The sequence below is a fragment of the Elephas maximus genome, chromosome 13 (genome assembly GCF_024166365.1).
Source record: "Elephas maximus indicus isolate mEleMax1 chromosome 13, mEleMax1 primary haplotype, whole genome shotgun sequence".
NCBI lineage: Eukaryota > Metazoa > Chordata > Mammalia > Proboscidea > Elephantidae > Elephas > Elephas maximus.
The window spans coordinates 81,216,760-81,244,035 of NC_064831.1; the positions used below are offsets into that span (position 1 = coordinate 81,216,760).

Sequence of the window (27,276 nt, forward strand, 5' to 3'; positions counted from 1 at the left end):
CAGACCCAGGTAACAGCACCCTTTGGGTTTGTAGGGTTCTCCATCTCTTAGAACAGAGAATATATTCAGCAATGGATTTCCCGTGTCTCTTCCCTTGGCTTTACCAGATGGGCAAGCATGATGAAGCCTGGATGATTCTCAAGCAAGTTCACGACACCAACATGAGGGCAAAGGGGACCCCTGAGAAGGTGTTCACGGTGAGTATGGTTGCCTATGGCAACAAAAGGGCATGTCTCCCTCTTTATGCTTTTGGTTTGCTAAAAAAAAAAAAAAAAAAAAATTGTATAAGCACATAACAGAAAGTGTATCAGAAGGAGAATAAAACTCTTGACATTCCTATAGCTGTAATATAATTATTCTTTGCATTTTGAGGATTTCCTTCCAGGTTTTTCTTAGTCAGCTAGTTAAAAATGATGACAGCAAAAACTAGCTATATTCGTATAGAGGTAAACAGACATATGTTTAAACATACATATATATGATTTAACAGTACTCATAAACGTCTTATGTGTTGTCACATGGTAACCATAGCCATCACTTTGATGAATATGTAATAATTAGGAACAGTAACACAGTTTTCCTAAATATGTACCTAATGTCGGTTATTTATTTACCCTGTTTTATTATGTTGTTCCTGCAAATATTGCTGCAACCAACCTTCTCCTGAACATTGTTTCTTTTGCTTCATCTTCTGAGTTTATTTTCTAAGAGTAAACCGAAAGCAAACCAAGCCCACTGCCATCGTTGAGTTGATTCCAACTCATGGAGAACCCATGTGTTACAGAGTAGACCTGTTCCATAGGGTTTTTCTTTGGCAGTAATCTTTATGGAAGCAGATCACCAGACCTTTTCTCCATGATGTTGCTGGGTAGGTTTGAACCACCAATCTTTAGGCTAGTAGTTGAGCGAAAACTGTTCAAGTCATCCAGGAATCTTTTCTAAGAGTTGACTCTTAGAAAGAAAATTATTGGCTCAAGGAGCGTGAATTTTTCCTAGCTCTTGAGATAGAATGTCAAATTACATTCCCATAGAGTCGTACCAGTCTGCAATGCCACCTGGAATAGGGTGTCCATTTGGCTACATCCTTACCAGCATTGGCTATTGGCTTGATTATTTTTCTTTTTCTTACTGGTTTAAAAAGTGAAAAACCAGTAAACTGTAATCTTTATGAAGATGTCCTGTTAGTTACAGAGATGCCGTGTTCCTCCTTTTCCAGCTCTTTGACCAACCTGGAGGAACATCGTTGGCAGGCATCTTTGTGCTCCTGTTTCTATAACTTCCTTTAAGACCTGCCTTCCTGAACTAACTCCCACCTAACTCCAGTCTGTTGTTTGGAGTCTTTGGAATCCATAATTTCAACCTAGAGTAAAACATTCGTCCATGTTAATCCGTTGCTTTAAACTCCTGATTTTGTGGCAAGATTGCATGGTAGCTAAGAATCTGCACCCTAGAGCTACACAGCCTGGGTTCAAATTCCGTTTTTGACGCACTCTAGTTGTGTGGACTTAGGCAAGGTACTCTCTATGCCTCAGTTTCCTCCTTGGGAAAAGAGCAATAATAATAGTATCAATAAATACAATTATTGTGTGGATGAAATAAAGCACCTAAAACAGTACCTGACTTGAAGTGTTACATAAAAACATAGGTGTTAACTATTACTCAAAAAGTCATGATAATATTTTTCAGAAATTAACCCAAGTAGTTAATTTTATAGAAAATGGCTTTATGTCGTATTTGCCCAATTTCAGTATTCCTAAAAACATCTAAAATATGGGACTAGTGATTTTATCGCAAACAAATTTATTAAGAAGCACAATTGATAGAAAATACTCCAAATAAAAATGTTGAGGACATAGTTGCTCTCCTAGTTCTCCATCCTGCCATTTTCAGTGGACTGCAGATGTGGAAACCAGATGTTAGCTGGGGGTTCCCTACCTACCAGGATTTGGGTATACTTGACTCATCCTCTCCCACCCCCAATTCCAAACCAGGGTAAGTTCAAATTTCTCGTCAATCTCCTGGTTATTCCTGGGAGAAGTTTTTAGGGCCGTCTGTCTCTGCTTCTGAGAGGAGCCTTGATGGCACAGTAGTTAAACGCTTGGCTGCTAACTGAAAGGTCAGCAGTTTGAACCCACTGACCTCTCTGTGGGAGAAAGATGTGGCAGTGTGCTTCCATAAAGATGTGGGGCAGTTCTGCTCTGTCCTATAGGATCTCTATGAGTCAGAATCCACTCGACACCAATGAGTTATGGGTCTCTGCTTCTAGCCTCTGAATCCACGTTGGCTGGATTGGTTTTTGTACCATATCAACCTGGTGTGAAACTCAGTCCCACCAGTTTTCTCTCTCTCTCTCTCACACACACACCCTACTCATACGAAGCGCTGTGATTTTAATAGCCTTACTGAAACTTTGGGGCTAACCGAGGAATTACATCACAGAATCAGAATGGTACACACACAGCCTTCTCCTCCCTTTCTTCCCCTCCCTGTCTCCTCTTTTCCTCCCTCTTTTCAGACTTTCCCTTGTCCTTCCTCTTTCTCTGTCCTTCCTCCTCTGAACTAAAACAAATCTCATTCCTCAAAACTAGGCTGCTTTGGCTCATGCATAGCAGGTGAGGGGTCATCTTTGAAGCTTGAGCGTGTCTCCCTAGGACTGCCCTGTACCTCAGTTTATTAACATATTTATTCCAAACAAACTGTGATCTCCTAAGAGGAGCTCTGATAGAGAAGTTCTTCTTCACTTCATTGTGCAGCCTATCTGTGTCTTTCCCAGATAAGCTATAAACTCTTCTAGACACTTGTCTTACACACAGTAGGTGCTTCCCCTCCCCCCCTCAAAAAACAAAAACAGATCCAAAAGCAATCCATTGCAGTCGAGTGAATTCCAACTCATTGCTACCCCATGTGTGTCAGAGTAGAACAGTGCTCCATTGGGTTTTTTTGTGGCTGTGCCCTTAGGAAAGTAGATCGCCAGGCCTTTCTTCCACAGTGCCACTGGGTGGATTCGAACAGCCAGTCTCTTGGTTAGTAGTAGCCAAGCACCTATGGTGCTCACTCAGGGTTTTCCTAACTGTCGCTTTTAGAAGGACCACTTCTAAGCCAACCAGGTGGGCTCGTAAAAATGAGACTTCACACTCTCTGGACAGCATGTTCCAACGTAAGCAGCCTAGTTTTGAGGAATGAGATCTTAGCCTGGAAATTTCTAAAGGCAAAACTAAGCCCTTTACTTCAGGACTAGAGCGCCTCATTTCAGGGATAGGAGTGCATTCCTGAGAAAGTTCAGGCAGAAATCAGTGAGGAGAGGACCACAAAACTTTGGAATTTTGTCTTCCCCATCACACACGCCTGTTAGTAGGTCCTTAGGCACAACCTCTGTTTTGAGTGGTTTTTACCCAACAAGAAAAAGGAATTGAAAAATTGTGGCTTCAGTGTTCTACACTGACTTGATGATTATATTAATTATGTAGAAGTGGATGGCTGAATGGGGACGGAGAGAGAGAGAGAGAAGCTCCGCCAGAAAGTGCCGATTCCCTCAGAGAGCTGGCCTGAGGTTGGCAGCCAGGGGTGAATACTCAGAGCCCAATGTGATGAAGTGACTGCCTTGTTCCCGTGCCTGCCCCCTCAGTGAATACACTCAGTAGCCTCCAAGAAGAGCTCGGGAGCAGGTCAGGTTCTCAGATGCTCCTTCCTCACTTTCCCTTTCAGCTCTAGGTTTCACCAGCTCCATTCCCTTGCCTGACAAGCGCCTGAGCTGCCACCTGTCAGGTGTCCCCTGAATGAAGTATTCCCCTGAGAACTGATGTTCAGCAGGGCTGGGGTGAAGACACCTGTATTCTAATGTAGACTGAATCAGAGTTAATTGTAAATTACAATAATTGTGCTTCAAGTTGTCAACACACCCACTCCCAGATCCCTAGGGAATAAGGTGTTTTTTCCCCTAGGAGCCAGAAAAAGAAAAATTTGCATATGAGTGGAGATTTTAAGGCTTTGGAGTGTGGTTTTTAAGGTGCTTCATGAATTGGTGTCAGCCTTCCTGTCTGGCCTCTTGATAGGTCCCTGGGTGGTGCAAACGGTTTGCACTGGACAACTAACCTCAAGGTCAGGGTTAGAGCCCACCCAGCGGTACTGGGTTAGAGCCCACCCAGCGGTACTGGGTTAGAGCCCACCCAGCGGTACTGGGTTAGAGCCCACCCAGTGGTACTGTGAAACAAAAGGCCTCGTGATATGCTACCGGGAAGATGACAGCGAAGATGACCCTCTGGAGTAGCCCTACTCTGTTACATGGGGTTGCTGTGAGCTGGAATCCACTCGTTGGCAACTAGCAACAACAACCAAAAAAAGAAAAGAAAAAAACCAAACCCACTGCTGTCGCCTTGATTCTGACTCCGAGCAACTCTGTAAGATAGAGTAGAACTGCCCCCATAGGGTTTCCAAGGAGCGGCTGGTGGATTCGAACTACTGACCTCTTGGTTAGCAGCCGAGTACTTAACCATTGCACTGCCAGGGCTCCAGGGGTTGTGATATCCCTTGGGGGGATATCTGATAATGGGAAATCTAGATCCAACCAAAAGGGTCTACTCCAGTTCCTGCTGTTTTCTCTCTCTCGAGTTTTCCTGTATGACCCCAGGCTGAATTACATTTGCAAAAGCTGCAAAGCTGGGGATGGTGGGAAGTGTCCAGGAAGGCTCACAGTGTGTTATTTATGTGCAATTTCAGTGAAGAGAGCCTGTGACTTCATCAGATTCTCAAAGGGGTGCCTGACCCTCCTAAAAGTTTAAGATTGTCTGCTCTAGGGTTTTTTTTTTTTTTTTTTAGTGTTTAGAAAAGCTGAACCAAACTCTATTGAGCCCTGTGCTTGGGAATTAATGAATTAATCCAGGGAAGGGGGCGGGGAAGAGGGGAACCAGCTAGGTGCTGGTTTCCCCCTGTGGGTTATCCAGACCCTTCTGTCTTTCTTGTTCTTGTTTCCTCTCATGTTTTCAGTCCTCTGGCTGAAGAAAGAGATAGAGGCACACCTATTACTCATTTTAATCCTTAGACAAAATATTTGTTGGAGGAGATCATGGAAACTGCTTTATTTATTTATTTTGAATGTGCTCTTTCATTTATTGTAAGTATTGGGGAAGACTTGTCAGCAAGCACCAACCTTAATACCTTGTCTAAAGGCGTTAAGTTGTGTGGTCAGGGACTTCTTAAGATGGTGATTAGTTATTTAATTCAATGGCTGCTTTTAGACATCTAGTTAACTTGGAAATCAGTGTCTTGGTGAATCAGGCTCGCTTATGGGTCTACCTGCTTAATGGGACAAATTAACCTTTCCCAGGGCTCTTGTGCAGGGAGCGCTGAGATGGAAAACCTTATCTCTGCTCCCTATTTCTAGGACTCCTACAAGGAAAACCAGCGATACAGGATTTCCCTTACTCTGCTGTGGTTTTAAAATGTTTTAAGTAACATCACCCTTCCCCCCACCATAGCCTCCCGGGGTCCTAGACTTCTGTGATGTTAATATGTATTAAGGATAGAGTTGGGAATTTTATAGGTCCCAGTTGCCATGAGTCAAGTCGGAATTGACTCCGCGGCAATGGTTTTAGGTGGCACAGATGATTTGTGCTTGGCACCCAGTGGCACGGCAGAAGAAAGGCCTGGTGATTTGCTTTCGTATAGATTACATCCAAGAAAACCCTATAGAGCACAGTTTTACTCTGAAACATGTGAGTTGCCATGAATTGGAATCGGCTCCATGGCAACGGGTTTTGTGAATTTTAGGGTGGAATTAATGCTACTGTGGGCAAATCAGATATAAATGAGAATGAAGTGAATTAATCATTTAAGACTCATTGATATAAATTTTCCAAAGACACAATTTAGTGAAAAGATTCTGACTCATTTTGTCTGGAGTGGGACACATCCACCTGGGAAAGCTCCCTAAGAGTTATTATGTGCACCTTTGGTTAAGAATCACTGAACAAGAGGGTCACCAAGGACCCCTCTAGCTCAAAATAAGTTAATAAAGTCAGTTACATTAAACCAAAAATGGAAAGTAAAATTTTGACACAAAGTGGGATTAAAATTCTTTAACTCATCTTTGCTTTTCAGGTTTCCAACATCAAAACTCCCAAGCAAATGGATGAATTCATTGAGATCCAAAGTTCAACAGGAACTTGGTACCAGCGCTGGCTGGTCAGATTTAAGACCACCTTCAAACAGGTATGATTGGGGATATATTTTGGATGGGAGGATGGCTCTATGGGAATCTATAACCCCAGTGGATGAAGAATAAAGACCCTGGACACCCTTATCACATTAGGCAGTGTTATGGAGAGGAAGCAACCCTAGATGGGAATGTTTGGATTCTAGTACAAGTCTGCCCCTAAATTGCTGTGTGCCCTTGAGCCAATCACTTCCCGTCTCTGAACCTTATTTTCTTTTCCTTACTCTTTCTGCCCAAGGCACGTATTTTGAATGTCAGTAAAATGTCTGGAGAAGCCCTGGTGGCACGATGGCTAAGCAATTGGCTGCTAACTAAAGATTGGCTGTTTGAATCCACCAGTGGCTCCGCAGGAGAAAAGACCTGGCAATCTGCTCCAGTAAAAAAAAAAAAAAAAAGATTACAGCCTAGGAAATCCTATGGGGCAGTTCTACTCTGTCATATAGGGTCACATGAGTTAGATCGACTTGACAGCACACAACAACAAAATGGTCAGTCTGAGTAAACTTCCTTCCAACAACTTCTCTTTAAATAATGCATAGGAAGAAAACAGTGGGCGATATAAATGATCCCTTGAGGTTTGTTAGCGATTTTTGAGAAAGAGTCTTCCTAAAGGGCAATGTAGTTCTGTAGAGAGACTGGCTTCTGTGGGCAGGAAGCTAGTCAGCTGCAGAGCACTGGTGTAGCCTACCAGTCACTATATATTAAGACTGGATGGTTAAAAATTAGGAATATCACCCATGCCCATGGGCAGGGAGCAGAACTCAGTACTCAAGGTTATTGGGTGCCTGGTGGGTGGTTGTGTCCTTTAAAATCCTAACTCAGTGTGCTTTTGGTCACGTTCATGGAATATCGTTAGGTTTCTAGGGAAAATGCTATTGGACTGTTAGAATTTGAGGTCAGCCAGTAATAAAAGAAGATCCTTTTCTTGTTATGTGACTAGAATTGCTGCCCCTGGGAGTAGTGGCGTGCTCATTCTCTCTGTGGGACCTTGGCAACATATTAGAAGATCCTAGAGATGAGCTTTTCCAAGTCGTAGCATTCCTCCCTTTAATGAACCTTCTGTGGTATGGTCATAGGTCTGGGATAATGCTCTGTACTGCGTGATGGGGCCATACAGAATGAACACACTGATTCTGGCTGTGGTCTGGTTTGCGATGGCCTTAAGGTAAGTTCCACCTTACTCAAGTTCTTTAATTTCCCTGTGCCTTGGTTGCCTCTCCTATAAACTGAGGATTACAATTGCTTCTTGCTCATCGAGTTTGTATCAGATGGTATGCTTTTGGCTGCAAGTAACAGGCAGCCAACTCTAGGGGCTTATACAGTGAGGAAATCTGTTGTCTGGCACAAAAGGATTCTGTAGAGAGGCAGGCTCAGACTCTAGGGAGAATTTCAGCCTCAGGCTAGTTCCCACTGTGATTTCAAGATGGCTGTTCCAGGCATCATGTCGACACAGAAAAGTGTCCCAAAGAGGAAGAGGCTGCCTCTCCCCAAGCTTCCTTTTTTAACATCAAGGAAACCTTTCTCAGAGGTCCCCCAGCAGACTTCCCTCCTGCTGTATTTGCCAGGTTTGTGTGACATGCCTATGCCTGAACTAATCCTGGCAAAGGGAATGCGAGTTCCCAATAGTTTTAGACTAATTGGAATTCGTGTCAGAGCTGAAGATACAGTCACCTTCCCTGAGGGTTGATACCTAAACAAAATTAAGTTGCTATTCACAGGGAAGAAGCAGGGAATGAGTGCTGACTAGGCAACCATCACTGCCTGCCGCAGGCTGCTGTGAATATTAAGTAGATAAAACAGTAAGACTCTGTAATCACGTTCCCTATGATAATGGAAATTGATGTATAATACAATTGGTGCTTAGCTGACTGCTCTCTTCTGCAGGAGGCTCACCCTAGTCATTTCATTAATCTCAAAATAATGTGACCCTTTTTCTAGGCAAGTCATGAGGTCCACTTACAGCATTATGGGGCTATTTCACTATAGGTATAAAGATTACAGGCAAGAAAACCCAATGGAGGAAGTTCTATTGTCACATGGGGTTGCTATGAGTTGGAATTGAGTCAATGGCATTCAACAACAGCAACAAAATGCTTAGAATAATTTTTGTCCCATAATAAGTGCTCAATAAATTGCTAACTATAATCAACTAGGAAACTTTAGCAAGATTTTGAACTTCTGTCTATGAAATTGCCTTGCTTACTACAGTCTATGCCTAAAGAGGCATTCGCTCGACCCAGCATATTGAATTGGCTCTAGTGACCTCTTTGTGTGAGGAACTTGTGGAGACCTAGCTCCCTGAAGGTCCCCCTTATCAAGTTTCTTCCAATACCTACTTATGGAGACCTGACCTTTTAGACATAAATAGGTAAATGTAGAGAGAAAGTCAGACCCTGCTACCCTCCACCTGTTCAATCTGAACTGAGAGAACATCTCAGAAGCCAAATCTGTTAGACACTATGATTTAATTCACTGATAGCTTTTCAAGTGTTTTATTTATATTTAATTTAATTTTGTTGAATAAGTAATACATTTCAAGTGTTGAAACCACAGAGAAGTCTTATATCCATCCCTTCCCCCTCCACCCATTCCCTTGTGCCTTCTATATATATAAAATCATTTTTAAAATTTTCTTATTTGTTGTTCTGGTGTTTCTTTTTGTTAAATATAAATGAATAATTATATATATTCTTATTTGCTCTTCTTTTTCTTATTTGAAGAAACACATTGTTCTACTGTTTGCACTCAGCAATATACTCTGGAGATACCTGCCCATCAGAAAATAGAGATTTTTCTCACTCTTCTTTCCAGAATCACAGCACATCACTGTAACACTCCGTAGTATAGTACCACACTTTATTCATCCAAGACCCTATAGCTGAACCTTGGGAAGTTTCCAGGCTTTTGCTGTTACAAACAATGCTGCAGTGAATAGTTATTTTTGTAGATCATGTCATACCTGGTGGATTTATCAGTGGACTAGATTTCTAGTTCTAGAAGGATTACAGGGTCAAAGGGTATAAATGCACCAGTAATTATTTAGGCATTGACAAATTCTCACCCAGGAGGTCTTGTACAATTTTGCCCTCCTTGTAGCACTGGCTGAGAATGCCTGTTTAAACTATAGCCTCACCAGCAGAGAATTGTGCCAAACTTTTGGGTTTTTGACAACCTGGTACGTAAGAATGGTAGCATGGTGTAGTTTTAATTTGCATTTATCTATTATGGGTGGGATTGAGCATCTCTTCATATGTTTAAGTGTCACTATTTAAATTGGAAATCTTGGGTTTTCCTGATATAAAACCATATGTCTTAGAGCTCTTTAGAGAAACAGATCAATAAGGTAACTATGTAGAGATTTTTTTTGAGGAATTGGTTCACATGATTGTGGTGGCTGGCAAGTCCAAAATCTGAAGGTCAGGTGACAGGCTTGAAATTCTGGCAGTGTTGTGTCAGAAAGTAGGGATGGAGAGAGAATTCTGGCAGGGTGTCTATTTGTAGTCTGGAGGCAGAATACTTCTTTGGGAAACCTCTGATTTTCCTCTTAAAGCCTCAACTGATTGGACAAGGCCCACCCATGTTATGGAGGGTGACCTATTTTACTTAAGGCCTACTGATTTAAATGCTAATCACATTTAACTACTTCATAGTAACATCTAGACTAGTGCCAACCAGGCCTCTTAGCCTAGCCAAGTTGACACATAAAATTCACCACCACATCACGTCATCTGCAAGCAGAGATAGTTTTACCTCTTCCTTCCAATTTTATACTCTTCATTCTTTCTCTTGTCTGAGTTGGCTAAGATCCACAATACAGTGTTAAATAGCAGTGGTGATAATGGGCATCCTTTTATTGTTCCTGACTTCAGTGGGAATGTCTCCAGTGTTTCCCCATTAAGATCCCGGCTTTTGAACTGAGATACACATTTTTTTGGGTTATATTCCACCAGTTCTTGATTTATTGGTATTTTAAATCAGGAATGAATGTTGATTTTTACTAAATGCCTTTCAGAATCTATGGAGCTGATCCTAATTTTTCTCCTTAGATCTATTAATATGATGAATTATATTATTAGATTTGCTAATAATGGACCATATTTATCTATTTAAAATGAACCCGAGCTATATCAAGTCAGGGATGTAAACTCTGATAGTGAAACAATAAGCATGCTGCTGACATGTTCTGTCTTCTCAATTTCAGTTACTATGGACTGACAGTTTGGTTCCCTGATATGATTCGGTATTTTCAAGATGAAGAATACAAGTCTAAAATAAAGGTATTTCACGGTGAGCACGTGTATGGTGCTACAATCAACTTCACGATGGAAAATCAGATTCACCGACATGGGAAACTTGTGAATGATAAGTAAGTGAGGGACCATGGGCTTCTCTCAGACCCTGGTGGCAGAGTAATAGTACCCCCTGGAGACTGTTCCTGGGAGACAGCCATTGGAAGGATAAAAATTAAATATGGCGGGTAACGAGCTCCATGGATGTTGTAGCGATCACGACTTATCATGGCTGCCATGGTCACAGTAACACTCCAGGTAACTGTGTCTGTGTCATACTGACTCCGAGCCATGTCTAATTTGGCCATACCTAATTCATCCAAGGATGGAGACATTTGACTGGGGAGGCAATCAGGTGATCTCTTCTGAGAACTTGAACCTTTCGTGGAGATATGCAGAGAGCTGTGTCCCATGAATGGTGACTGCCTGGAGAGAGTCCAAGGTTTCCACTGTTGTGGTTCCTGAACCGTTCGTGGCCTGGTAGTTCAGCTTTTTCTTTGATTCTGTAGGCTTCTCCAGTGTCCTTCCAATACATTCCTTTGGGCTTAGGTCAGCCCCAGAGCTGGTTTCAGTTTCTTGAACAAAAAATCTTTTCACTAATCTAAATGTGGTTCTGGGTCGTCTGGCTTTTCTCGGTAAGGCAATTATTTGCCTAAATTGAACATTGTACACAGTCTGGTGTAAAACTCCTAAGTGCATGAGATGATCAATGTAAGGGTTTTTAGAGAGAATAGCATTTTCTATTGTCCCTCAGTTTGGAATAAACAGGACACTTTTGGTTTAAAATAAAAGCAGGTGAAAAGGTACCTTTAAAAGCCACGCTTTACTTAGGTAAGATCACTTATCTTGCAATCCAAACTATTCAAAACACAGTAACCAGGTTGGAAGCCAGAAAGGCTCCTGTGGGGCCAAAGTGGGTATATTAGAGTCCATATGGTAAAACTCGTGCGTTTTACTTATGGGAAATCCACTTGAGCCCTTATTACAATCCCATTTACTCTGATATTACACAGAATTCCAACAAACTTTGCCATCTGGCCGATTAGCAGGAGCGAACTAGAAATGGGGACATGGTCTGTCTCAAGTATATTAACATTAACAGTCATAATTAATAGACTAAGATCAAAGGAGGAGACGTAAAAAGTAGAAGGAAATACTCAAAATGATCCATGAGGTGGGACCCTTTTTTGTGGGAGTGAAGAGCCCTATGCATCGCCATAGGCCCTGAAGCAGTGTATCTTATAATATGGTGGAGTAGCAGCTGTTTAGGAGTCCTTGGGTGGTGCAAACATTTAAGCACTCAGCTGCTTATAGAAAGGTTGGAGGTTCAAGTCCACCCAGAGGCACCTCAGAAGAAAGGCCTGAGGATCTACTTCTGAAAAATCAGCCATTGAAAACCCTATGGAGCACAGTTTTACTCCCACACACGGGGTCGCCAAGAGGCAGGGTTGACTCCATGGCGACTGATTGTAGCTGCTGTTTACAGTAATTGCCCTCAGCCATCAAGAATAGGGTAAGTAAATGTTTGGTGTTGGAACCCTCTCTGGTGGCGAGATTGAGAAGTTTCTGGAAACCGGAATACCCAACACTTGAACCCTGTGCTACAGTCAAGGGAGATTCCTAAGGAGGTGTATACATGGGGGACAAAGCCCCCAGCATGCACGTTTTCCCCTACTAAGGGTTTCTCTAAACCCCTATGGAGTCTTGGCTGAGCCAGCCTGGACTGCCGGAGAACTCAGGTTTTTCAGTCTGGGCAGTTCCAGGTGACCCACTGCAATAAAATCAGGCAGAGCACACACTAGGCTCTTTGCTCCTATGGCCACTCCCAGATTGCAGCTCTCTCTCTTACCTGTCTGAAAACAAGTACAGAGCACAGCTTTCTGAGCAAAATAAGAAAAAAAATTTTTTTTTCTCTATGCAAGGCTGGTGCAGGGTAGTCTAACATTAACTGTGTGCACCAACTAAGGACTCCAATATGGCATGACCTTGTGTTATTCTTTCACCTGTTATTATACCTGAGGGCTGATCACCATGCCCTATGGCCAGCCTGAAGTGTTGCTGTCCTTGGAGGGATGGGGAGAAAGCCAGTGGACTACTAGAAAAGTCCTGCCTGCATCCCTGTGGGACTGTTTCCTCAACCCTTGTTACTCCTCCTCCTTCTGCCCCTGGGACAAATGAGATGGACAGTCTAGCCCATTGGGCTTTAAGAACATCTCTTTGAGGTCTTGCCCTCTGAAACTCCAAAATGGGTCTGAGCAGAACATTCACTAAATTTACCCCAGGCCACGTTATTCACTAAGCTGAGCATTTACCCCTCTTATATTTCCTTGTTGAATTGTACTCAGTAATCTTGTCAGGTTGGGTTGCACAGTGGACACCAGAAATAGCATGGCCCAGGTAGTTCAATGTCAATGATAGAAACTGCTTCACATTTACACCTTTGGGCAAAATTCACACCAAGTATTGTCAACTCTGGTGGAATTTCTCCCCCTACCCCCACCTTCACCCATCTATGTGTCCGAATGAAGTGGCCCATCTGTGACTGCTGGCCACTTTGCAAAAGGAGCAGCATATGGCCGAGTGGAGTCCAAGGGACAATACCTTCTCCAACCTACTCCCTATATTTCTCTTACAGGTCAAACTGTAGCAAATGTTCACTGTTCTTTTCAGTGAAAAAGTATGAAATAGAAGGGGGAAGGGGTTATTATTTTTACAAATGTGAAAATTTTGGGGAAGAAAGTTTAGGACCGAGTATCAGTGGACATGGAATTCTAATTTTCAGATGGTTTTTTAAAAAGTGATAAGCTCAGTTGCAAACATCTACACACCCATGCGCCCATGCATACACACATCCTCTGCACAAAGAATTCAGCCACTACAATCTGCTTAGAGTGGTGACTATTCCAGAGATGGTAGCTCCAACGTTAGTGGTAGTAGAAAGAAATTCCCCATGATGCTTCATCTTAGGGCTGTTTAGTATAGGTCAGGAGACCCTGGTTGGCATTGCTATGGGAGAAACGTTGCCCCTGCACTTTGGAAATGTTGAAAAGCAAGGAACATTACGGATGGCTAGATGTTACCCAGAGTATTACATGATTTCCTGCAAAGATGAATTCACTAAAAGAGACACCATTTTTGAAGTTCCCAATGTTTACTGATACTCTACTGAGATAATAGTAATAACAATGATGGTAGTGGCAATGATAAGATCCCCAGCAGCAGTAACTATGGCAGCCAGGATTATTGAGCACTTGCTGTGTGCCGGGTACTGCCTTAAGGGCCCTACATAGATTTTTCTCAGAAAACCCCAAGAGGCAAGAAATACTATGATTCCTATTTTATAGGTGGGGAAACAAGCTTACAGTGGTTGAGGAACTTGGCTAAGATCACACAGCTAATGGAAATGTCTGCCTCACAACCCAGATGTTTGGACTCCTGATTCTGTATCCTTGAAAACTACAGTATTGTCTCATTGGGAAACTCACTATTCCTTCAGAAGCCCCCTTTTACATAGTGTTTTCTGCATTAAAAAGTGAATTGCAGAATCCTTGTGATTTATAACATGCAAAGTTTTAGAGTTCTAAGACCTAGCCATGCAGAAAGTGGGGACTTCTAGTCCACTTTGTCCTTTTAGTCTTTCTCTACTTTGCTAGCTTTCAGCAATCTGCTGGGTGAGAGTGAGGAGGGAGCAAGGGTGGATGACACTGGTGGTGTCATCTTGTGAATCCAGGATCCCTGGGGACTGTAGAGTTATTGCCAAGGGTCTGGGGGTGCATAGCCCTGCCAAGGATTATCTGGGACTGGATGTAAATATTCCACTCTACCATGTTTCTGTTTCAAATGTATGTGGATGTTTTTGACTAATTATTAAAATATAAATTCCTTCAAAAGTTATAATAAATTAATTATAACTTCTGCCATATATATATATGTATATATAAATATATATATATATATTTTAGTCTGTGGATATTAGAAGTACACTATCACTTGAAGGCTATAATTTTTTTCTAGCAAAATTTTTGAACAAAATGTTTTTATCCTTGAAAGAGTCCCTGGGTGGCACAAACGGTTAGCATACATGTTCCCTGCTAACTGAAAGGTTGGCTTTTCAAGTCCACCTACATGTGCCTCAGAAGAAAGACCTGGCAATTTGCTTCTGAAAAGTCACAGTCTTGAGAACCCTTTGGAGCACAGTTCTACTCTGACACAATAGGGTCACCATGAATCAGAATCAACTTGATGGCCACTTTTTTTTTTCCCCTCCTTGGAAGGATTAACGAACCTTTGAAATTGACCTAAGGAAAGAACCAGTCTGGTTTCTTTTCTTGAGTTACAGTGACATCTGCTGGTGATGAGCTAGAAAACACCGCATCTTTGAAAACCCCAAGCCTCTGAACTATGGATGAGGGACTGTTCTCTGGTTTCCTTGGGATAGTTCTCCCATCGGTATCAGTATTGCCCCTAATATTGACTTTACCCACAGTGTCGTGATTTAAAATTTAGATAAAAATTATTTATTCTGTTAACTATCACACATGGGGGAAACCTCTTTTGTGTTAAGAGGGCTTTAGGCTTCGCTCACAGACTTTGTCAATAAAGGAGATCCTATTGAAGCCTGTGAGACTAATCCCTTTTCCCCCGAGAAGAAACAAAAGCACACAGGTTAGTTTTGGCCTGTTCCCCACGCACCATCTGCAGCCTTCTGGTGCATCTCATGGGATCTGGGTGCTCTGAGTTCCCGTACGGATTTTGCTTCAGAATTTGAGTTTTGGAAAATGCAGGAAAGGCAAAATAATACATTCATGTTTTAAATCCTGAGCCAAAATGTCAGGCCAGGCTTCTATTATTGTTAATTGAAAACAGTAGCTTTTCACCCCAGAGCGTGCATTAATCCATTAATTTACCCTCCCTCCCTGGAAAGAAATTTCTGCTTGGCAGAGTTTATTGCTGTGAGGGTTAGGATGGGGGCAATGGGATTATTTTACTTACACCCCTCTACAGGGATACCTGGGAGATGTACCTGATGCCTGTTTGTGATAGGAAAGTAATGTCATAACCCTGGGTTTTTGTGGCAGCTGAAAAGGAAGTTGATTTTGGGTCCTGTTCAGGGTTGGAACCTCAAATAGGGATGAGCAAATCCAACTCGATGATTTCTGTTCACCCAAAATGATTTGCCAGTGAAAAAATGGGAGAAAACCTCTCTCAGGTTCTTCCTGAAGGTCAAGGGTGAATAGCTCAGAATGAAAATGAAGCTTACAGAGTTTAGCTCTAAAATGAGAAGAGTAGTACAATAGGGAGTCTCTGAATGGTGTAAACAGTTAACACCCTTGGCTGCTAACTGAAAGGTTGGAGGTTCAAGTCCACCCAGAGGTACCTTGGAAGAAAGGGCTGGTGATCTACTACTGAAAAATCAGCCACTGAAACGGCCGCGGGGCACAGTTCTAGTCTGACACCTGCAGGGTCACCATGTATTGGGGTTGACTTGGTGACAACTGGTTTTTAATACAATAAGGGGCAGCAGAAGCAGAGAGAAAAAGAAAGCAAACCTACCCATAGAAAAGAGAAGGTGGAGTCTTTCACGAACTGTAGTGAAAAGTTACGCACATCTGCTGAGGTCCTTTTAGTGTGGCGTAAAAAGAATTTTCTCTTACTGTGGCGGGGCTAGGTTTATGTACAGTGAAGCTGAAGATGCCAGTGGTGGGATACTGGCAAATGCACCACCTGGCTTAGGTCTGAGGCCGCGGCCCAGGCGTGAGGGACTGGATTCCAGCCTTGATTGGTCAGTAACTAGCTGACCCTCCTGGGCAACTCTCAGAGCTCTCTAAGCCTCCTATCCTACATCTGAGCGTGATAATATTGATGTATAATGTACATAATGTTTCAAAGTTAATAAAATCTCTCTGTAAATTTCGTAGTTTAATATAGGCCCTGCATAGTTTTTATTAAGTTTATTCCTGGTATATTTTTGTTAGCTATTGAAAATAGGATACTTCCTCCCCATCAAACATTTGCACAGGTTATTTATGGTGGATAAATAGAAATCCTATTGGTTTTGGATATTTATTTTGTGCCTAACTGAACTTTTTTATTACCTCTCCCAGTTTTTCCCTTGTTCTTGTTATCGAATCCTATCATCTGCAAATAACAATTCCTTTGCTCCCTTTCCCCTGTTTTTTTTTTTTTTTTTTAATGTGAATTGAAAGCATGCAAACAATAGAGAATAATGCAAACAACCCTGTTAGGAACACCTAACTTTATAAAATTGTAAACTATGCTGTATTTCTTTAGGATTTTAAAATAATATTTCTTTAGGATTTTAAAATAAATTTAATGTTACTCACCATGTAACGCTTCCCAATTCTATTCTTTTTCCTTCCCAGGGGTAATCGATCACCATTGTCATGAATTTGGTGTTTCGCATTCTTACGCATGTTTTTACACTTCATCCAAATATTTAATAAGTCTATAAACATGAAATAGTATTGTTTTTCATGTTTTAAATTTTAGATAAATATTGCAGTGTATATGTATATATATATACACACATACATATACACGTATAATTATGCATACTTATAAATTCTGCAACTTGTTTTTTGTATAAGTTGTGGTTTGGGGAATATAAATTATGGCTTTGTGTTGGTTAACATAACTCAGTTTTATTAATTTTAATTCCATTTTGTGAATATTCTATAATGTATTCATCTGTGTTCTCCTTTTGATGGATGCTTAAGTAGTTTACTTTTTTTTTTTTTTTTGCTATTATAATACTGCACAAATGAGAGATTGGCCCGTAAAATAAATATCAGCCACAAGTACTGTGCTTCTCAAAATAACCATCTAGATAAAACCAAATGGTAACCATTTACCTTAGACCAAAGATGAGAAGGCAAGGGCGGACAGGGAAGCTAGATTAACGGAAACAGAACAACCAAAATGGAAATAACAAGAATGCTGATATATTGTGAACAATACAGCCAATGTCATTGAACAATAGGTATAGAAATTGTTAAGTGAAAACCCAATTTCCTGTGTAAACTTCCACCCAAAACACAATTAAAAAGCAGAACAAAACAAAAAAGCAAGTAATGCTGAAGTAGCATTCTTATACAAGAGTTTTTCTAATGTACATACATAAAAAACAGAGGTGGAATTGCTGGCGGGAAAGGTGTGAACATCTTCAACTTCTTTGTGCCAAATTGTTCTGCAAAGGAGCTGCACTAATTTGCACTCCCTCCTGTAGCACATGGGTGCTCACACTTCCCTTCATCTTGGCAATCTTTGTATTTCAAGATTCATGAGTGTGAAATGGTATCTCGTTGTGTTGTAATTTGCGTTTCCCTGGTTCTGGTGAGACTGATACGTTTTCATTTGCCTACTAGCTATTCATTGTCCTCTTCTATCGGTTACTTGCTCATATGCTTTGTTTATTTTATTTATTGGGTTATCATGTGCGTATTGATTCACAGTTCTTTATAAATTCTACGTGTAAAGCAATTGTCAATTACGTGTTTGCAAATTTTCTGTCTGCAGGCTGTTCTGTCACTTTACTGGTGACATCTCATGCAGACGTTTTATATTTGAATGCTAAATTTTTACCAACCTGCCATTTAAAGTTTGTGCCTTTTGGCTCTTGTTTAAGAAATTCTTCAAGTATAATGTCATCGAGTATTTTCCTAAGTTTTAAAAGTTTGCCTTTTCATATTTAGGCCCTTTAGTAATCTAGACTTAGTCTCTGGGGATGGGAGAAAAACTATTTCGATTTTTTTCCACATGAATAGCCAGTCATCTCAGCCACATTTATTGAACTGTCCATCCTTTCCCCATTGATATTATCATATACCAAGTTTCTATATATGTATTGGTCTCTGTCTAGGTTCTCTGTTTTATTCCATTGGTCCATTTGCCTCTCCCTTCACCATAGCTACACAAACTTATTTCCATAGCTTCATGGTAAAGTCATTTCCTGGAGGATTGGGTTCTCCTCCTTGTCCACCCTTTTTACTGTATAGCTCTGAGATTTGACAAATACCTACACTCACGTTACCACCACCGCAATCAGATATGGAAGGTACAGAACAGTTCTATTACCTCTCTAATCTTCTAGTGCCGCTTTGTAGTCAATCCTTCCCTCCACCTCCAGCCCCTGGCAACCAGTGATCTGCCTTCTGTAATACAAATGTCACATAAATAGAATCTGTCTTCTTTCACTTGTTGTTGTTGTTGTTGGTACCATTGAGTTGGTTCTGACTTATAGCAACCCTGTACACAACAGAATGAAACTCTGCCCAGTCCTGCACCATCCCCACAATCTTGTTATGCTTGAGCCCATTGTTGCAACCACTGTGTCAATCCATCTCGTTAAGGGTCTTTCTCTTTTTTGCTGACACTCTACTTTATCAATCATGAAGTCCTTCTGCAGAGACTGATCACTCCTGATAACATGTCCAAAGTATGTGAGATATAGTCTCACCATCTTTGTTTTGAAGAAGCATTCTGGTTGTACTTGTTCCAAGACAGATTTGTTAATTCTTTTGGAAATCTGTGGTATATTCAATATTCTTTGCCAACACCACAATTCAAAGGCATCAATTCTTCTTCCGTCTTCTTTATTCATCGTCTAGCTTTTGCATGCATACGAGGTGATTGAAAACACCATGGCTTGGGACAGGTGCACCTTCAAGGTGACATCTTTCTTTTTTAATACTTAAAGAGGTATTTTGCAACAGATTTGCCTAATGCAATGAGTTCTTTGATTTCCTGACTGCTGCTTCCATGGGCATTGATTGTGGAACCAGGTAAAATGAAATCCTCGACAACTTCAATCTTTCCTCCAATTTATGATGCTGTGGCTTATTGGTCCAGTTGTGAGGGTTTTTGTTTTCTTTAGGTTGAGGTGTAAGTCATACTGAAGCCTGTGGTCTTTGATCTTCACCAATAAGTGCTTCAAGTCCTCTTTACTTTTAGCAAGCAAGGCAGTGTCATCTGCATAATACAGGTTGTTAATGAGTTCCTCCAATCCTGATGCCGAGTTCTTCTTCATATAGTCCAGCTTCTTGGATTATTTGCTCAGCATACAGATTGAAAAGCATGGTGAAAGGATACAACCCTAACACACACCTTTCTTGGCTTTAAACTATGCAGTACCCCCTTGTTATGTTCGAACGACTGCCTTGATCTATGTACAGGTTCCTCAGGAGCACAATGACATGTTCTGGAATTCCCATACTTTGAAATGTTATCCATAACTTGTCATGATCTTTCACTCAGCTTGATACATTTAAGGTTTCCCCATGCTGTTACCGGTTCAGCAGCTTGTTGATTTTTATTGCAGGGTTGTATTCCTTTGTACGAATGTACATTACGCTTTGTTTACCTATTTACCAGTTAAAGGAATTTTGGGCAGTTTCCAGATTTTTGCGTGGGTTTTTTTTTTTTTTTATGTTAGGGTTTTATTTCAGATGTTTACAGCTATATTTATGTGTAAATTTGTTCTACTTTTTCTTCTCTTACTAATTTAATAATAACTGCTTTTATTTTCATTTTTTCCATTTTTATTTTATCTTCTGTTTAAAAAATTCTGCTTTAGTTATTATTCCTAAAGGCTGTAAACCTGCTGGGATCTCTGCAAAGGAGATGAGATGAGATATTGAGGTTTTAGCACTTGGGAAACCTTGCGTATAAGAGAAGAAGGAGAGAGGCAGTTAGATTTACTGGCAGATTCATGGAGGCACAAGAATGTGTGTTCTTAAAGACTATTTGGTTGACATTGGCCCCAGGACTTCCCATCATAAATATTTCCTGATTCTCCAAGAAATGCTATTTTACTAAATATGAAATTATTAAGATGGCCACTCCTAAGTCCACTTTTTATTTTTTCCTAGGGCTACTCACAGTAAACGTATTCCTCATTTACAGAACCATATATACAGCTGGAGAAAGCCATCTCCCAACACTTCCATTTTTAGATTTTAAATGCAGCCCTAGAGAGGGGAAGAGACTAGCCTGGTGGTTAACTCCTGCAAGTTGGACTCCACTCCTCATCTTTTGCAGAGTGCATCAGAGGTAGTGAAAGTGTTGAGACCTACGTGTGGGGACTTAGGAAGCTATATGGAGTATTCAGACAAGACTTTCTGTATCTTCTATTCTTCAGGCAACTTAGGCCTAAGCATAGTTTTTCTGAAGTCAATAATCATTTTATTTGTGCTTTGCTTTACCTTGGGTTAAGACCTGGTATGCAACAATGCAAGAGACAAGGCTTCCACTTTTTTTCCTGAAGAATTCTATTTTATTTCACTGTTCATGGAGGAGCTTTGGGGAACCATGCCCTTTATTTATTTTTTGAGAGGTGACATGATTCGTGTGAAAGAGAATTTTCTATTTTTGTAAGAAAATGGGAGAATATAACGTACCTCCATATCTTTGTACATCCTGTTCTCTCTGTCTGAAATGTGCTTCCTTCACATGTTTAGTTGGAGAGCTTTTACTTCAGCATAAGTCACCTATGTGTCGCCTCTTCAAGGAAGGTGACCTTCTTCCCATCTCTTTAGTCAACTGGGTCAAGTGCTCCCTTTGCAGTGAATTTATAACATACCTCCGTCTTGGTAATTATCACACTGAATTTTAATCGTCAGTTTCCTTGTCTATCTCTTTAATTAGACTGAGTTTCTTGATGTAGTGCTAAGCCTAAAAATTCCACCTTCACTTAAAAATGTGACATTTAACATAGTTTAGATCACTTTGTGGACCGAGCATTGGGTCTGAGAGGGTAACTGAAATATACTCTTTGTAACAGAAATTCTGACAAAGACCTTGGATTGCCAGTGTTTTCTTAGGGGAAAAGTTCTACGAGATGCTTTTGCTAACTTTTCTTTCACCCTTGGAACTATCCTGAGTGAAGAGTCTTGGACCACTTCAGTATATAAATTAGAGATTGGAAAATATGATCTATATAAAGACTCATAAAATATGCCTTGATCCTTTTTCCTTTTATCCCTTCCCTTATAACTTTGCTTTTTATAACTCTCTGGGTGATACATTTTAAGGTCTGCCTGTGTCAGACCTGTTTATGATTTATGGCTCTACTGTCTCACCCATCCTTGGCAGAACATTAAAATACCACTGAAGGCCGCATCACCAGCCTAATACTATATTAAAGAGACAAAGACCTAGGACTATCTCCAGGAATAGCTTTCCTGAGTAAACACATCTAGCATACAAATTACATTAATTTTGAAACCAGGGGCATCTTTCCGCAACAAAAGGCTCACCAATTAGTTTTTCTTTGGAAACCTGAAGAGTTCAATGATAGATTTGGAGTCCCTGGTTTAAAAACCTGTAGCAAATTTGACCCTAAGAAAAACTACTCAAAATCATTGGGTTTTCTAGGCCAGTGTTTCTCAAATCTTTCTTAGTACTTCTGCGCAGAATTCAATAAAAATACAGAATCTGGTCTCTGTCTCTGGGGTTATGGTTTAGCAAGTCTAGGTTGGAACTAGGAGCAAAAGTTCACCTTTAATAGTAAACTTCCATTTTATCCTGATGCAGGAGATTTGGGACCTCTCATTGAGAAGCACTTGCCCTAGCCCTCTTATTGTATGGGAGATCTTTTTGCAGAAGTGAATGTGAGGTGGCACTTGGTTAGGATTCAGAGAAGAACACAACATGGCATGAGAGTCAAGGGCTCTAGCCATCATATGTTGTCATGGAGTGAATGGTCTGCGGGCCCTGAAGAGGAACAATGCTCCTCATATCCTAACTCAATCATTGGGTTGTCATTGTCTATAGGCTCATCCCTTTTTCCCATTAGACATGCCTTTCTTCTCTGTTCTCATAGCGTTGAACACAATGCTCAATTCATGTTTGCTGAAGGCTGAATGTGTGAATGAATCAATAGACAAATAAATGAGTGAATGAGTTGGAATTCTTGACAACTATAGACATTCTCAAAGGCCTTCAGCCTAAAGTTTGACCAAACGTGGTAAATACAACCAAAAGAGAATGGTGTTAATGTATGTATATTATCTATCTGTATATCAAATCTAGGTAGTATACCATTGCTTTTGTAAATAATGTTGCAGTGAATATCAGCAACGCATGTGTCTCTTTGTATACATGAGCAAGCATATGTATAAGATAAATTCCTAGTGGTTATATTTTTAGGTAAAAGGGAATATGCATTTAAATTTTTTCAAAATTGTCCTGGACCCTGCACCAATTATATTCTACCAACAATGTGGAAGTGTCTACTTCCCTGTATCTTTGGGGGAAGATTTTTTTTTAAAGTGAAGAATCTCAGAAGCTTTGCAAATCTATTGCCTGTAAACCTCCCAGGATCAGCCCAGGAACCTGTATGTTTTGATAGCTCCCTGTAAAGTGAGATGTTATTCATATTTTCATACCACACTATTTCACATTTCTGTGAGTCTGCTACAGAAGGTCTGTGGACCTGCGTTTGGGAACCACAGGGCTGGTGGTGCGTAGTACCTCATATGTACCTGGACTGGAATCCCTGGGCTGTGCAAACTGTTAACACGCTGGGCTGCTTACCAAAAGGTTGGAGATTCGAGTCTGCCCAGAGGCACTCTTGGAAGAAAGGCCTGGGAATCTTCCACTGAAAAATTAGCCATTGAAAACCCCATGAAGCGCAGTCCTACTATGACACGCAAGGAGTCGCCATGAGTCAGAATCCACTTAATGGCTACTTTTCCTTTTTTAAACCTGGACTATAGGTGCTAGCTCCCCATTAAGAAACAAAACCTGAGAAATGGCAAAGTAGGGTTGAAAGTAATGTTCCAGCACCTTGTGGCTTACAGTTCTCCTCTCTTTGCCTTTCTGCGTTCTCAATTTTGTCTCAAGTCTCCCACTTCTCTGGATGAATCACTCAGGAGCTAATGTCTTTTCCACAGGTTCACAAAGATGTACTTTAAACATGTACTCTTTGAGGACACGTTCTTTGATGAGTGCTATTTTGAAGATGTTACATCTACTGATACCTATTTCAAAAATTGCACCATCGAATCAACCATCTTTTACAACACAGGTAAGAACATGGAAAGACTAGAGATAGGTAGACTTGTAACAAGGGTAGATTCATCTTGTCTAAGAATCAAAGAACTAGAAATACTTTAGGACTAGGCAAGTATTCATAGATACCATTACCAAACCCTAGGATGGAGAAATGGATTCTAGCCTTGAATATGACTCATTTTAGTTACATAGCATTGACCAAAATATTTGCTTTATCTGCATCTCAGTTTTATTACATGTAAAATGGAAACAAAAGTTCTAAGCAAGTACTGGGATGTCAACAAGACTGATGGTACATGCTAAGAGTCCTTGATAGGAGTAAAGTGTCACACAGATTTAAAAAAAATCTTCCATGAGGACTGCATTTCATGCACAGGGTGCATTCTTAAAGACCTTGAATAATTTGAAACTTGCAAAATTCCTGACCTATGTTCCCACCATAATAAACCAAAAAGGGAGTTCACATCTTTTTAAAATTTGTGCATACAGGGAGAGGATGTGAATATTTTAAAATCACACCATTTAAAATTTCCGTGATTAAAAAAGTTACAAAATTCCACCACTTCACCATTTCTTGTTACATTTATTACTCTTATTATATACAGGGAGTTGGGCTATGAGGAAACTAATTGGGCTTTCCCAGGGCTTTGCCTATATTGTCGCAAGAGGAAATGTGCTATTATTAACCCCGTCTTAGGAAATTGAGGCTTAAGTAACATGCTTGATGCCACAGTTGGCAAGCTTGGATGAATTCATCAATTGTTTGGCTCTAAATTCTGTGATCTTTCCAGCAAACTATAGTCATGCACAGCATAACATCCATTCGAGCAACATCTGACCACATATATGTCCATGATCCTATAAGGTTAATTATAATAGAGTTCAGAAATCCCAGTCGGAGAATGGGATATAGCAGACCTAACATCAAAGACAGAAAAAATTGTCCAAGCTGTTAAAGGCTAGGCTCTACTGAAAGCTACAAGGCTAACAAAAATGTTAGATATGGAGAAATTGCTAATGATGTGGTGTGAAGACCAAACACAAAAGTAAACCCCTCACAGCACGTTGATGATCACTGCTAAGGCGCAAAACTTGCTTGAGATGCTTAAAGAAAAAAGCAAGATAGACTACTATATTGAGTTTAGTGCTGGCTCTGGATGGTTCAAATGCTTCAAATGTATTCCCCTGCCTGATGTGAAAGTGAGGGGTGAGTCTGTGAGGTCTGATGCAAAGGCAGCAGAAGAATTTGTTGAAATCTTAGATAAACTAGGTGTTCACACAATGTCCAAATCACAGAATATTTCGTGGACGTCAAGGGATGCATGATTGTACTTGGGTTAAATGCAGATCTGTGCTTTCTCCCTGACATCTACACTGAGGGATAGTTTATGCAAGAACATCTTTGTCCTCCATGATGTCAGCCTCAAGAGGTTCCATATCTAGCCTCCAAATATTCCTGAGTCTCTTAGTCATCCTTTATGGGGTTTAACTTCCTGGATTTCTTTTTAATTTAAACTTAAAATAATGAAAATGTGTTCCATAAATTCACTACTTTTCTCTAAAAACTGGTATTTCCTTTTATTTTCTCCTCTTAAGTTTCAATGGTGCCTCTTCATTTGTATATTCCGAGCATGGGGATTTTTGAAACACTTGTAATCATGAGATGTCAGAGCTCAGAGAAGCAATAGAGATGGCATGGCCACTCCTTTATTTATAGATGAAGTCTCAGGGAGGTTAGAGGGGTCACCCGCAGAGCCAGCTCCCCACACCCAGGTTTCCTAAGAGCCTATTTATCGCTCTTTCTGCTAGAACAGTTGGTCTTAGAAGATACCAGAAGAATAACAAATGGTTTTCTGGATGGGCTGTGAAGTGATGGGGTAGATCTGGGCCTGCCTCTCTTGTCTTCTGCTATATGTAAGTCGAGTAGCCGTGGAGGAGAGGCCAAAGTGCTGTGGCCCTCAGGGTCACCTCATTGGTACAGTCAGAGACCTTACCCAGGTTTGAGAGATGATGTATTTAAAAGTGCTTCTCAACTAATGTTAGTTTCCTTTCCTCTTCTTTAAAGAAACGTGAACAGGTCATTACAGTTGTAGAAGTTTCTCTATTCATCCATAGCTGGCTACAACTTACCTTTATTTTGAGAATGTCTGATGTTCAAAAGCCTACTTTCATCCCTGACCCTGCTGTCCCCAGCCACTCTCCACATTACATGAACCAAAGATTCCTTTTCTCCTCAGACCTTTACGAACATAAGTTTATCAACTGTCGGTTTATCAATTCCACCTTTCTGGAGCAGAAGGAGGGCTGCCACATGGACTTTGAGCAAGACAATGACTTCCTGATTTACCTCGTCAGCTTCCTCGGCAGCCTGTCTGTCTTGCCTGGGAACATCATTTCAGCCCTGCTCATGGATAGAATAGGAAGGCTGAAGATGATTGGTGAGTGATTAGCCCATCCGTGCTCCAATGGTCCAGAGCAGTGGCTTTCAGAATGTATTAAAGAAGTTAAAGAAGTGATTTTTTTTTTTCCTTAAAGAAATCTTCCATAGGAAACCCAAACTGATTCTGTTCTTGTTAAAGATGGGGGTCATGGAGCCCCACCCCGTTGGGTCCCATCAGTAGCACCAAGGAGGGCTCTGTGGAAATAGAAACTGCTGGTCCAGGGGAGAGACTCTTTAATTTCACACTAAGCAGCTCTGGAACAGGCACTTATCCTAGTGGCACCTCAGTGTCTCACCTGGAAAATAAGATACTAGAAATATCCACTCTGCCTGCTTCATAAGATCAATGTCAGAAAAGCGTATAAAGTGCTCTTAAATGATAGTGTGAAGGCTTTAAAGAAAGCTTATTGCTTATGATTATTTAAGAATAATAACACAATTGTAGCAAAAAGAGTTTGGGCTTTGGAGTAGACTTTGAACGTGTTACTTTATTCCCCTGGGTCTCTCAGCTTCCTTATCTATTAGGTGAAGATACCTATAACTAGATGGTAGGATTGTGTGAGGAGGGACTGTGATGTACACAAAACACCTTGAAGTACTTGGTGCATTGTAGGGTCTCAAAACCAGGCAGTGGTGGCTTACATAGAATTCTTGCCTCCCGTGTGGGATACCTGATTAATTCCTAACCAGTGCACCTCGTGTACAGCCATCGCCCATCTGTCAGTGGAGGCTTGCATTTTGCCATGATGCTTAATAGATTACAGTGGAAGAAAGGCCGGATGATCTACTTTAGAAAATAGGCCAATGAAAACCCTATGGATCGCAACAGTATGATCCGCAACTGATCATGGGGCTGGTGCAAGACTGGGCAGCGTTTTGTTCTCTTGTGCATGAGGTTGCCATGAGTTGGGGGCTGACTCAGAGGCAGCCAACAACATGGGTTTCAAAAATGGTAGCTGTATTCACATATGCCTTGCCTCATTCCCTGGAGTATCTGCAACAGTTGGTAACAGAAACACATTAGGGCCAGGGAAAATGCATATTACAGTATGAGTCAAGGTCAGGGCTAAGGGTAGGGTGGACAACACATTAATAAATGTGCTATTAAGTGTTTGCCCTTGGGAAGTCATTGATCAGTAGAATGAATACCAAGCTTCCTGGTGTGAAAGCTCAAAGGGTAACAAAATAAGTCACATTGTCAGAGAGGGAAAAATTGATCAAGTCTTCATGGGAAGGAAGTCTTTTCCTAGGATTTGTTTCATATTGAATTTTATTATTATAAATAGTAAAATTAATATTCAGAA

At 40.9% G+C, this 27,276-nt stretch overlaps 1 protein-coding gene across 3 annotated transcripts in view; it reads left to right on the forward strand.

Moving 5' to 3' along the window:
- Nucleotides 1–27,276, forward strand: part of SV2B (synaptic vesicle glycoprotein 2B) — a 229,158-nt gene that overhangs the window by 195,463 nt on the left and 6,419 nt on the right. For all 3 annotated transcript variants that reach the window (XM_049906115.1, XM_049906117.1, XM_049906116.1), the window contains exons 6-11: nt 108–197; nt 6,097–6,207; nt 7,288–7,376; nt 10,413–10,577; nt 23,412–23,545; nt 25,770–25,970. In XM_049906115.1, the coding sequence (XP_049762072.1) occupies nt 108–197; nt 6,097–6,207; nt 7,288–7,376; nt 10,413–10,577; nt 23,412–23,545; nt 25,770–25,970 (790 nt within the window). The remainder of the gene's footprint in view (nt 1–107; nt 198–6,096; nt 6,208–7,287; nt 7,377–10,412; nt 10,578–23,411; nt 23,546–25,769; nt 25,971–27,276) is intronic.